We start from the raw sequence: 13,714 nt of genomic DNA, 5'->3' as shown, positions 1-13,714 counted from the left end.
GTGATTTGTCATAATTGTGATGATTATGGCTTCCAGCTCATGAAAACCCCAAATCCAGAATCTCAGAAAATTAGAATATTACATGCAATCAATAAAACAAGAATTGTACATAGAACAATATTGGACCTCTGAAAAGTATAAGCATGCATATGTACTCAGTACTTGGTTTGGGCCCCTTTTGCAGCAATTACTGCCTCAATGCGGCGTGGCATGGCAGCTATCAGCCTGTGGCACTGCTGAGGTGTTATGGAAGAACAGGATGCTTCAATATCGGCCTTCAGCTCTTCTGCATTGTTCAGTCTCATGTCTGTCATCTTTCTCTTGGCAATACTCCATAGATTCTTTATGGGGTTCAGGTCAGGCGAGTTTGCTGGCCAATCAAGCACAGTAATCCAACGGTCAATGAACCAGGTTTTGGTGCTTTTGGCAGTGTGGGCAGGTGCCACGTTCTGCTGGAAAATGAAGTCAGCATCCCCATAAAGCTCGTCTGCGGAAGGAAGCATGAAGTGCTCCAAAATCTCCTGGTAGACGGCTGCATTGACCCTGGACTTGAAGCACAGTGGACCAACACCAGCAGATAACATGGCTCCCCAAATCAACACAGACTGTGGAAACTTCACACTGGACTTCAAGCATCTTGCAGCGTGTGCCTCTCCATTCTTCCTCCATAGTCTGGGTTCTTGGTTTCCAAATGAGATGCAAAAGTTGCTCTCATCAGAAAAGAGGACTTTGTACCACTGAGCAACAGACTAGGTCTGTTTTTCTTTAGCCTAGGTAAGACGCTTCTGACGTTGTTTGTTGTTCAGGAGCGGCTTGATAAGAGGAATACGACATTTGAAGCCCATGTCCAGGATCCGTCTGTGTGTGGTGGCTCTTGATGCACTGACTCCAGCCTCAGTCCACTCCTCGTGAAAGTCCCCAACACTTTTGAATGGCCTTTTCCTGACTATCCTCTCCAGGCTGCGGTCATCCCTGCTGCTTGTGCACCTTTTTCTTCCACACTTTTCCCTTCCACATAACTTTCTATTAATGTGCTTTGATACAGCACTTTGGGAACATCCAACTTCTTTTGCAATTACCTTTTGAGGCTTTCCCTCCTTATGGAGGGTGTCAATGATGGTTTTCTGCACAACTGTCAGGTCAGCAGTCTTTCCCATGATTGTGATTCCTACTGAACCAGACTGAGAGACCATTTAAAGGCTCAGGAACCCTTTGCAGGTGTTATGGCTTAATTAGCTGATTAGAGTGGGACACTTTGAGCCTAGAATATTGCACCTTTTCACAATATTCTAATTTTTTGAGATTGTGGATTTGGGGTTTTCATGAGCTGTAAGCCATAATCATCACAATTATGACAAATCACGGCTTGAACTATCTTGCTTTGTATGTAATGAGTCTATCTCATATATTAGTTTCACCTTTTAAGTTGCATTACTGAAATAAATGAACTTTTTCACGATATTCTAATTGTTCGAGTTTCACCTGTAGGTCGCTTGTGCTTTCCAGTTCACCAAAAGGTAGCGTGGCACTAGTACTGGCACTTTGCTGCATATGAGAGTCATCAGAATTTACCGGCAAGTGCTAACAAAGATCAGGCCTGAATCTGTGAACACTGCGGTTTTGTGTGCAATGTATCAAGTGACAGTGACCTACTGACACTGCACTTGCTGGGGGGAGAGGGGGGGGGGGTAAGCGTAGGGGCTAAATACAGTGCTGGTAGGTGCTGGGGCTGATCCCGCTAACGCTGCGTTTTTGGGGACATTATACTAATATGAGCGCTGGTATAGTGCTGATCTGGTCAAAGATATTGATCCGTTCAGACACTATACTAGCAATGGAGGTTTAGTGTGTGTGAGCATGTTCCTGGCAATTAATGGGTTAAATGTGATTACTGGTGTACTGACGGGCGATCTGACACTATTTATATTTGATTTTGCACACCCGTGTTGCCCTGTAGCAGTATTTCTGCTATAGGTGTGGTCAAGAAGCGGTTACAGAAGCTGTTTGTGTTACATCGCTGCGTTACTCTGACAATTGCGTGGTCATGCAACGCTGCACCCAAATGAAATTTATGTCCTTTTTTTTTCCCCAGGAATTGAGATTTCTTTCTGTGGTATCTGATCGCCTGTGCATTTTTTTTTTTGCGCTATAAAAAAAAAAGTCCAACAATTTTGAGAAAAAAAACAATATTTTGGACTTTTTGCTATAAAACATGTCCAGTAAAAAAAATGTAAAAATCAAATTGTCATAAATTTAGGCCAAAATGTATTCTACGACATATCTTTGCTAAAAAAAAAAATCACAATACGTGTAAATTAATTGGTTTACGTGAAAGTTATAGAGTTTACAAATGGCGGTTTATATACTGAATTTTTTATAGTTTTTTCTTTAATAATGCCGGCGATCAGCGACTTATGGCGGGACTTCGGCGGACATTCTGACACTGGGGGGGGGGGGAACTGAGTTGGGGTCACTGACATCCCCAGTGACACCAATACAGTGATCAGTGCAAAAAAAAAAAAAACTACTGACACTGTACTAATAGCACTGGGGAGGAAGGGGTTAACATTTTTAGGCAATCAAAGGATAACTCTGTGAGGGGAGTGTTTTACTAGGGGGCGGGGGGGGTGGTGTTCGCAGGAACACACTGATCCGGAAAGCTAAACTCTGCTCTCGGAACAGTGTGCTGAAAACTGATGGGGGAGAGCTGCAGTGTAAACACTGCAGCCGTCCTGTCAGTGATTGCTAGTAATCGCCGGGCTCCGGCGGGTAATGACCGGCCGGGACCTGGTGATTGACGGCTTGGATCGGCAGCGCGGGTAGGGCAGTTGCATGCTTCGCACTAGCCCCCTACGTGATATGCAAAATCACGTGTATATATACGTCATTTTGCACAGTGGTGCCGCCCTGCCGCAGTAAATGTACTGTGGCTGGTTGGCAACTGGTTAAACAACAAACTTGTCATATAAATGAGATAAATATAGTGAGCGCTCTTATAGCAGCAGCTGAGACACCAAAAGGTAACCACGGTAAACCTCCAAATAAATAAAGATATAGGTCCAGTGCTAATAAATATATATAAATGAAAAGTATGTAAATAAATATGTCCAATAGTAAAAAATAAAAAATTTCAATAGTAAATAAACAGTTCATGTAGTATATCAAATGGATGATCAATTCAGCAGCAGATATTAAATAGGCTTGTGGCAGGAACCGATAGTAAAAGTGCGCACTCACCGGAAGCGCATAGGTAATGCGCATATAATTTATAACCACCAGGATCTCTCTAGATAGGCGGGATACAGTTGCAAGAAAAAGTATGTGAACCCCTTGGGATTACGTGGAGTTTTGCATGAATTGGGCATAAAATGTGCTCTGAACGTCATCTAAGTCACAACAATAGAAGAACACAGTCTGCTGAACATAATACTACACAAACATTAGATGTTGCCATGGTTTAATTGCACATAACATGTAAACATTCACAGTGCAGGGAGGAAAAAGTATGTGAGGCCCTAGCTTAATGACTTCTCCCAGAGCTAATTGGAGCCAGGAGTGAGCCAACTTTGACTCCAATCAGTGTGATGATATTGGATGTGTTGCTGACAGCTGTCCTGCCCTTAAAAAACACACACCTGTTTTGGGTTTACTGGTTTCAAGAAGCACTATCTGATGTGAATAATGCCTCGCAGAAAAGAGCTCTCAGAAGACCTACGATCAAGAATTGTTGACTTGCATGAAGCTGAAAAGGGTTACAAAAGTATCTCCTTGAGCCTTGATGTTCATGTGTCCACGGTAAGACAGACTGTCTACAAATGGAGAAAGTTTAGCACTGTTGCTACTCTCCCTAGGCGTGGTCGTCCTGTAAAAATGACTGCAAGAGCACAGCACAGAATGCTGCATGAGTTAAAGAAGAATCCCAGAGTGTCAGCTAAAGACCTACAGAAATCTCTGGCACATGCTAACATTTTTGTTGACACATCTACAATAAGGAAAACATTAAACAAGAATGGAGTACATGGGAGGACACCACGGAGGAAGCCATTGCTGGCCAAAAAGAAAATTGCAGCACGTTTGAAGTTTGCAAAAGAGCACCTGGATGTTCCACAGCACTACTGGCAGAATATACTGTGGACAGATGAAACCAAGATTGAGTTGTTTGGGAAGAACACACACTATGTGTGGAGAAAAAAAGGCCCAGCACACCAACATCAAAACCTCATCCCCACTGTGAAACATGGCGGAGGGAGCATCATGGTTTGGGGCTGCTTTGCTGCCTCAGGGCCTGGACGGATTGTTGTCATTGATGGGAAAATGAATTCCAGAGTTTATCAAGACATTTTGCAGGAAAACGTACGACCATCTGTCCGCCAACTGAAGCTCCGCAGAGGATGGGTGATGCAACAGGACAATGACCCAAAGCATACAAGTCATTCAACAAAACAATGGCTGCAACAGTCCAGAATACGCCTTCTGGAGTGGCCCAGTCAGAGTCCTGACCTCAACCCCATTGAAATGCTGTGGCATGACCTTAAGAGAGCGATTCACACCAGACATCCCAAGAATATTGCTACACTGAAACAGTTTTGTGAAGAGGAGTGGTCCAAAATTACTCCAGATCGTTGTGCAGGTCTGATCTGCAACTACAGGAAACGTTTGGTTGAGGTTATTGCTGCCAAAGGAGGGTCAACCAGTTATTAAGTCCAAAGGTTCACATACTTTTTCCTCCCTGCACTGTGAATGTTTACATGTTATGTGCAATTAAACCATGGCAACATCTAATGTTTGTGTAGTATTATGTTCAGCAGACTGTGTTCTTCTATTGTTGTGACTTAGATGACGTTCAGAGCACATTTTATGCCCAATTCATGCAAAACTCCACATAATCCCAAGGGGTTCACATACTTTTTCTTGCAACTGTATATAGGTGAGCTTCCATCTATGGATTGGTCATCAAGTCTTGGGATAGTGTGGAAATCTGCTGGGTCCAGAGGTCCCCTTGATTGATGGGTGCTCAGCCTGGGTACAGGGCTCCCTTCCTCTGGTAGTTGAAATTCAATTGGGGGTAGCCTGCTCTATCACCGTCTTTATTACTCGCACTTCTCAGTTGAGAAGTCTGGAGCTTCTACTTCTTCCTGCCTTTAGAGTGCCTGTCAGGAGCCGCCGCGGCGTGTGGCTCAGCGCAGGCGCAGTGTGCCGATGCGCACTGGCGTGCGGGCACTAGGTCCTGGGCTGCCGCGGCGACGGCGGAACTCACGCATGCACACTCGCGACCACGGGCGTGTGCCTGGCACCAATGACAGTGCAGGGCGCGGTATTTAAATCCGCCCTGCACGGACACTGGTTGCTGTATGGTCTTATCTGGTTGTTCCTGCTATCTGTCATTTGATTGTTGCTGACCCCGAGTGATTCTGACCGTGCTGTCTTCTCCTGCCCTGACCCCTGGCTTGCCTGACCTCTCTCTGGATGCTCCCTATCGGATCTGACCCCCTGTTACTGACCCAGCGAGTGACCCGACTATTCTGTGCCTGCTGCCTTGTACCGTGCTGTTCCCACGGTTACCGACCCGGCCTGCCTGACCACGCTTCTGCTCAGCCATCCATCCGTCCCGCACGGACCCATCAGCCTCTTCACGTCAGGCTCTTTACAAGCAGATACCTCTGGCGGAACCCTCTGCCACGGGTGGGTGTACTCAGGGGCCGAGACCTGGTCTCTGTCTGCTTCAAGTCCATCCCCACTATCAGGGGCCCTGGTGACAAAGTAGACTGGGACTTAGACTCTCCGCTCTGGGGAATCCTATTCTGTGGGTTGCTAGAGGTACCGCCAGGCGGTACATTACAGTGCCCCTATAGCAAGCCGCAAAGTATAGTATAGAGTGCCCCTATAGCAAGGTAAAAATAACCTCTGACTTTAGAATACCTTTAAATCACTTCCTTCTCCTGCCTGGATTTACATGTCCCATGAGACATTGTTCCTCAGACATTTATAAACTCTCAAGCACTTACTGACATGTATGGAGGGTGTACTGAGCTGTACTGTATTTCCTGATATGTAAACAAATAATGCCTTCTGTATGCAGGCCAACTAATCGGCTAACCAACTAATCGATTATGAAAATAGTTTACAACTATATTCATAATGGATTCCCTAGTAATGTTTTATACATATAGTTGTTGTGGTCCCAGTTCTCATTATTTTCTGTACCTGTTGCACGTTATATGAGTATATTGAGTGGGCCCTACTTGTAAATTGAGTGGGCCCTACATCTTATTTCATGAAAGTGGTGAAATTATATACCCAAGTTTGGTTTTGTAAATAAGATTAGTGCCAGCAAATCAGCTATTATTTCTGTCATGCTCCAAACTGCTAACATGGAGTGCAACCCAAATGCCTCAGTAATAAAACAAGTAAAACTATCTCTCAAAGCAAAGCATTAACTAGTTTTTGTGAACTGACCTGCATGCTAACATTCCAGCTATCCACATAAGTAGCAATCTAGTACTGACCTCTCTTACTTCTCAGATATCCTGTGTCCAGATGGAACCATTGACAGGAAAGCTATTGGCAGCAAAGTCTTTGGAAATAAGGTAAAATTGCAACAACTAACTCTTCCATAGCATTTGAGCATTTATTTTGTATATTGATTTATATTGCACTCCGTTTTTTTTTCTTCAATATTTCTTTTACAAAGGGTTTTATTATAGAATAAGCAGAGATAAACAAACATTCGAGAAAGATAGACATTGACCAACAAATATGAGACATACAGAGCATTTTTAGAAATATTTCAGAGCATATACTGGTAGAAACATAAGCATAATCTGAGTATTTAAGTGTCATGGAAACATTTGGAGGTCAATGAAAATGCAAACTCTAATAGAAATTTTTACTATATCAGCGTATTGAAAACAGGAGAGGCCTGAAGTAAAGCTTCTCCAGATGTTAATATATATATTCCAGACATTGGGCTCACAAAGGAGTCCGGGTTGCATAGGTAGTATTGTAGATGTAGCACTTAGTGCAATGATCACAATCATTACAATTGGCATAAGAACAGATTGGACAGAAGAATAGAGAGGGACAATCGATGAAAAGACGAGGAAAAAACAAAACATAAAAACAAAGACAATGACAAAAAGGGCTTCAGGGCGACCACAACAGAATCGATCCTCAAATCGACAGAAGGAACTGGTCAAATCTCGATGGGTGGGCTGCTGCCAGCCAGGGACGTTATATCTGCAGGAATTTTGTATGGGTATCCAACAGTATAGCTGTCAATTTTTCATTAACCATTATGAAGTTCATCTAGTTTTTGACAGCCTCGAAACTGAGGAGAGGAGTCTTCCAAGCCTTTGCGATAGTCGGTTTAGTAGCCATAAATAAATGTCATGCCAGCTGCCGTTCAGGGCGGAGAAGGCCCTCCAGTGGTTTAAATAGGAGCGCTTCGTACGGGTTACGCTTAATGTCTGCGTGAAGCATAGTGCAGAGAAGGTCATAAACCCTAATCCACAATCTGCTAACCTTAGGGCAAGTCCACCAGATGTGAACCATAGTACCTAATTGTTGGCACCCCCGGAAACAAGCCAGAGAATATGTGGGGATAAAATTAGCTAGACGAGCAGGCATATAATACCATCGATAAAGAATTTTGTAGGCGTTTTCGAGAATGATGACATTCCTCGAACATTTAGATAATGCTTGGTTCATGGTCCGCCAATCCTGTTGATCCAAAGTCCCCCCAAATTCCGACTGCCAAAGTTGATGATAGGAACGAACCGGAGGTGTTCTATAAGAAATATTGGCAGAGTAGACCAAAGAGATCAGACCCGGAGCATGGGGTCTATGTCTGCACTGGCTTTCAAAGGGGGACAGATGGTAAGGTCCCGAGTGCGTCCGTATTAGTGTATTAACAAAATGACAGAGTTGAAGGTAACCAAAGTGTTCCCGCAAAGGAATGTTATAGGAAGAGCGCAGAGTTTCAAAGGTAAGTATTCGAGTGGGAGATAGTAGCGAATGTACATCATAAAAACCATGTGTTTGCCACCAGGCAAATTGCCTAGGATTGTCCTGGCCTGGAGGGAATAACGGGTTATGTAACAGACGTAACAACAGTAGATGGGCAGAGATAAGGCCAACGGAATATTTAATGGAATCCCAAAGATGAAGCGAAAGCTTCAGCGTCGGGCTAAGGGTTGATGGACGATGAGAAAAAGGAAGCCACGGTAAGGAAGAGAGTGGTATTGGATGGGAGTCTAACAAATCTACAGTAGCCCACAAGGGGAAATGGTGAGATGCATGAATATGAGCTAGGGGGGCAATATTAGCTGCCAGGTAATAAGATTGGAGATTTGGGACAGATAACCCTCCTTCACGCAAATAAGATATGTTTACTAATTCTGGGTCGAGAAGAACTCCAAATGAATGACAAAAGTTTTCTCTGATGTATACGCAATATATGCGAAGGATCAGGAACTGGTAAAACGCGAAATAAATAAGTGTTGAAGGCCTTGTTGATATCTAAAGATAGGAGCATCATATCAATTTTGCGAGTATGGGCTAAATGTTGTAGTTGTAAAATACGTCTGATGGCATCTTCAGCTTGTCTGTGAGGGACAAATCCCACCTGGTCCCTTTTTATCAGACGAGAAAGGAAAGAATTCAATCGAGTGGCCAAAATTTTGGTAAGGATTTTCATATCGATGTTAAGAGAAATAAGCCTATAGTTTGCCCAGGAAGAAAGATCTCGATCTGGTTTAGGGATCATAACCACATTTGCGGTCAAAGAGTCCGGAGAAAAGTTCAAACCTCCCTTCACCGCGTTAAACATGGCGGCAAGGTAAGGGGCAAGCACATCAGCTAATTTCTTGTAGTATGGCGCCGTGTATCCATCTGGACCTGGGCGTTTGCCCGTCTTCAGGTCTGCTATGCATTACAAAACCTCTGATATTTGGATATCACGGTCCATCAAGTCCTTGTGAGCTGAGGTCAAAGTAGGCAGGGACAAACTAGATAAAAAGTCAGAAATTAACTGAGGATCAGCCCGAGTGGGATCAGTATAAAGTTTGGCAAGTCGATACCGGAATTCCTCCAAAACCGCTACAGGATTACTTGTGAGAGTATTGTGACAAGTGCATAAAGAAATCAGTTTGGGGTGATGTGTAAAAGAACGTATTCTACGAGCCAACATGGAGTCTGGTTTGTTTGCTTTACTATACCACTTCTGGCGTGTCCAGCGTAAGGAGCACTCAGCCTCGTCCGTTCAACAAAGATCCAGTTCTAAGCGAGCCTGATCTAACAGTCTATGGTTCGAAGGGGTAGGTAACTGTTTAAATTGAGCAGATGCGGAAACTAACTTTGATTCCAGCTGACACTGTTTAAGCTGCCTATCCTTCTTTTGTCTTGAAGCTATCTGGATAATATGTCCCCTGAGAACAGCCTTCCCATAAGCTTCCCATAATGTCACCGAAGAAGAGACCGAATCCGAGTTTAGCTGGAAATATTCCTGAGATTTGCGCTGTAATTCTGCCTGAATCTCCTTCAGCGAAAGCAGGGAGTCATTCATTATCCATGAAGAATAGGCTGGCCTACAGAGAAGAGATCGACAGACCACCAAGATAGGATCATGATCAGACCATGGAACCGTAAGAATAGAGACAGAGCGAACCAAAGGGAGATATTTACGTGATACAAAATGGTCTATTCTGGATTGAGAATGATGAGGGTGCGAATAAGTATAGTCTTTCCCCCAGGGATGAAATTCATGCCAGAGATCTACCAAATCATGGGTACTTAACGTACGTACAAAGGACATAGCTGATGCGGAAGGGACAAGATGCTCTGCTGGATATTTATCTAGTGCAGGATTTAACACTAAATTGGAGTCCCCTGCCATCAAGAGAGTACCCCATTGATGTATAGCCAAGAGGGAACAGAGGTGTGACAAAAAAGGTCCAGGGTTGACATTGGGAGCATAGTAGGACATTCTGGTAACTTCTATACCTTAGATCGTGCCCTGTAGCAGAAGGTATCTACCACTGGGATCAGCAATACACTTCACGCAGACAAACAGAGTTTTGCTATGGAAGGCAACTAGCACCCCTCTCTGTTTAGTGGGGCCAGTAGCCTGAAATATCTGAGGGTAGCGTGCATCAAAATATTTTGGGACTGAAGTAGTTGAAAAATGAGTTTCCTGCAGACAAGCGATGTCCACCCGATGAGCCCGAAGAAACTTAAATATCTTTATCCGTTTCTGCGGAGAGTTCATCCCCTGAACATTCAGAGATAACCAGTTCAGCGACATAGTGATCGGAAAGAGAAAAGGTCAGATCCGCCGTGATCCCCGGGAGCCCTGAAAAAAAATTTACAAAAACACACATGACGAGGGACAAAGAAAAGGAGGTGGAGAAGAAAGAAGAAAACAAGAAGACATCTGATATACAAGCAATACATCTGTGAAACAGTAAGATCAATACAAACATTGTAATAATCAACTGTGGGTAAAATACCCACATAGAGGCTGAGTAGCGGGCGGGTAAAAAAACCAAACCGCTAGCCAGCTCAGAGGGGGACACGATAATCCACCGGAACAACTCGGCATTAATAAAAAAAGAACAGAGAATTATTATGCAAACAACTTAGGCTAATACACCTGTGAGTGAACAACAAAAAACTCGTAAAACGATGGAAATCTCAACCAATCAGAGGAGAGAGAGGGGGAAAAAAGGGGGGGGGGGAGCCTGAGATCCACTCTGACTTGGAAGAGATAAATCACGTGAAGGTTATGGGCCCCTCGGGCCTACGGATATTGTAGCCTCCCCATTTGGGAAGCGGGACAAATCCAGATTCCATTCCAGAAAGTTACAGCAAAGATCCATATGTAATGAAGCTGTATACTGACGGCCAGTCATGAAATATCAAGTCGCGGAGACTTCCTGGAAATGCTGGGCCTGCAGAGATCAAAGGGCTTGAGAGCTACTCTGACTTGGAGAAGAAGATTTACACGAAGACTGGGAGTTCCGAGGGCGTGTAGAGATTGTAGCCTCCTCACTCTGGGAGTGTGGCAACTCCAAATTAAGCTCCCAAAAATGACGACGAAGATCTGCTGGTGAAGAAGCCTGGACTTGATAACCTTGGAAGGAGAATGAGAGCTTGAAAGGGAAGCCCCATCTGTACTTTGATATCAGCTGATTGAAGAATTTGAAGATAGGGTCTCAAAGTACGACGTTTGGCAATCGTAGCTGGGGACAAATCCGCAAACAGATGAATAGTGTCCCTGAAATTCTAAAGCCGGACGGTTCCGAGCCGCCTGTAACAGACGCTCTTTAGTGCGGTAAAAGTGGAATTTAATAATAATGTCCCTAGGAGGACCCTCTGTGGGCTTAGGAGCTTAAGCTCTATGGATACGGTCAAACTCCAAACGCTCCAGGGGGATCTCAGGAGCCAGTTCCTGAAAAAGAGCAGTAGCAGTACCCTGTAGATCGGTGATTACCTCGGGGACTCCGCGGATGCGGAGGTGATCTCTGCCGGCTCTATTCTCAGCGTCTTCCAATTTATCTTTTAAAGTGTTCAGCTCAGCATGTAAATCCTCCACCTCCTGTTCATGACCCTCCAAGACCGTAGTCGCTAGATCCATACGTTGTTCCAATTGATGAGCACGAAGGCCCAATTCTTTTAAGCCTCTTACCAGATCAGAAGATAATTTACAGGAGGCAACTGTAATCTCCTCTCACACTATAGCATGGAATTTGTGTAATAAGGCTTCAGGATTTTGTTCAAGAGGATCTGCCATCCCTGATGGGAATTGCCGCTGACTATCGCCATCCAACTCCGGGTCCCCCGGAAGCTGAGTGTTGTCATCTGGCTCAGGAGGGCTAGGTGTTAGCTTAGCGACATTGCCCTGCGGAGGGGATTGCTGTTAGACCCGATGTTTAGGTTTAGTACGTGGAGTGCGATGCATTGTTAAGAGAAGTCCAGAGGGTTCCAAAACGCCTTTAATCTATTGGAGTAATATACTGGGGTGTAGAAGCCCAATTGCCGAGGTAAATATTCCAGTGGCACGGCACACGGGGATCACTTAGTCATCCTCCCCTGGCGCGTGCACATGTCCCCCGGCGGGGATGCATTCACATAAGATCCATTATTATGATACGTTGGTAAAATCGCCCAGGACTCCTCTTCAGGTGTCAGACGGGATTTTTTTCTTCAATATTTCAATGAATAAGAATAAAAGTAAAACCTGTGCAAATGTCACACATCCACAACCCCACAATGCAGCAAACCCAAGGGTGAACAGCATAAACCAAACATTATATAGAAAGTACTTTATATACAATATATAAAGTGTACTAAATAAATAGATGACAGTCGCTACGGGACCCTTAAGTGCTCAAAGTCCTCAAATGTGAAAGATAATTGCAAAAGTCTCTGTGAATGAAGAAATTCTCTCAAAGTGCAAATAATCAAAACATTAAAAACATTCTTCTTCATTTCAACCAGAAATCACCCAGGTGAAGGGCCACCACCGTATAGGGCAAATTGGAGGCTTACCAGATCACCAGACCCCTTATTACAGGAGGTCGGGTTAGGCTCAGTGGGTATAAGGCTCCGTCAGACAGATGGACTATACTGAGACCCACCACTCCGATCCAACCATTCCGGGTTAAAGATCAGTATTGGCTCCAGATCGCCAGACCCCTTATTATAGGAGGTTGGGTCAGGCTGAATGTGAATAAGGCTCCGTCAGGCAGATGGACTATGCTGAGACCCACCGCTCCGCTCCAACCATTTCGGGTTAAAGATCAGTATTGGCTCATAAAAGATAATAGAGGTGCCTCTCATAGTGCATTATCTCCAGTAATTTTATTAACACAAAACAAGATTGCACTTACAACAGCGCTGACATTCCAGGCATCAATCACTATGTATGGGTGTTCCAAGATGGCGGACAACGCGATGACGTCAGAACGGAGGCTCCACGCAACGCGTTTTATCATAAAAAGACATCTTCCTAGACGGGGCTAGGAGACCGCCCTCCGCCATCGCGTTTATATAGACAAGAGCCAAGCCTTGATTTGGAATTAACCAATTCAGCATTATGCAAACCGGATGGAAAATCACTTCCGGGAGTAGGTTTCTGTCATACATGATCTCCCTTTCCACCCAAGTTTTATACCCAGATGGGAATATGAATATGGACTGAAAATACAGCTTTGGTATTTTATTTATTTATTTTATTAAATTATATGTCTTTGGCATTTTATACAGATTGATTTATTTGATGTGATTTTTAATTAATTGTTTATTTTTGTTTAATGTAATTTTTTTTTCAACTCTTTATTAAAGTTTTTCAAGACAATAACAGAACAATAAACGACTTTAACAGTAGTCAAAATAGCATCACATTTTTGCAAAAGTATACAGAATGAATTCAGCAAATATGTACAATTATCTGATATTGATATCAGGAACATATCTATGCGCAAAAGGTTAGCAGATACACCGCAGCTTTAACGCTCAGTACAAAGCAATGCACGTTTCGCTTTATAAGACACATATGATACCCAGAGAATAGAATTTTATCCAAATTTAACCAAAAAAAAATACACATAGAGGGGAGAAAAAAAAAGGGAAAGGACAAAAAAGTACAATAGAGCAGGAAATCCAACGAATCCAACAGAATTCAGTAAAATGTCAATATCTGTGCTGTATGATACCT

General features: G+C 43.7%; 1 protein-coding gene across 4 annotated transcripts in view; it reads left to right on the top strand.

Moving 5' to 3' along the window:
- Positions 1–13,714, top strand: part of COASY (Coenzyme A synthase) — a 223,500-nt gene that overhangs the window by 129,193 nt on the left and 80,593 nt on the right. For 3 of the 4 annotated variants that reach the window (XM_089681296.1, XM_089681297.1, XM_089681300.1), the window contains one exon: positions 6,523–6,587. The exons of the other annotated variant lie outside the window; for it this stretch is intronic. In XM_089681296.1, coding sequence (XP_089537422.1) covers positions 6,523–6,587 — 65 coding nt within the window. The remainder of the gene's footprint in view (positions 1–6,522; positions 6,588–13,714) is intronic. 4 annotated transcript variants of the gene reach the window in all.

The sequence above is a fragment of the Staurois parvus genome, unplaced genomic scaffold, assembly GCF_062004578.1.
Source record: "Staurois parvus isolate SC_StPar_1 unplaced genomic scaffold, SC_StPar_1.0 ptg000263l, whole genome shotgun sequence".
NCBI lineage: Eukaryota > Metazoa > Chordata > Amphibia > Anura > Ranidae > Staurois > Staurois parvus.
The sequence above is the reverse complement of the archived record's forward strand: the minus strand, read 5'-3'. Positions and strand labels throughout refer to the sequence as shown.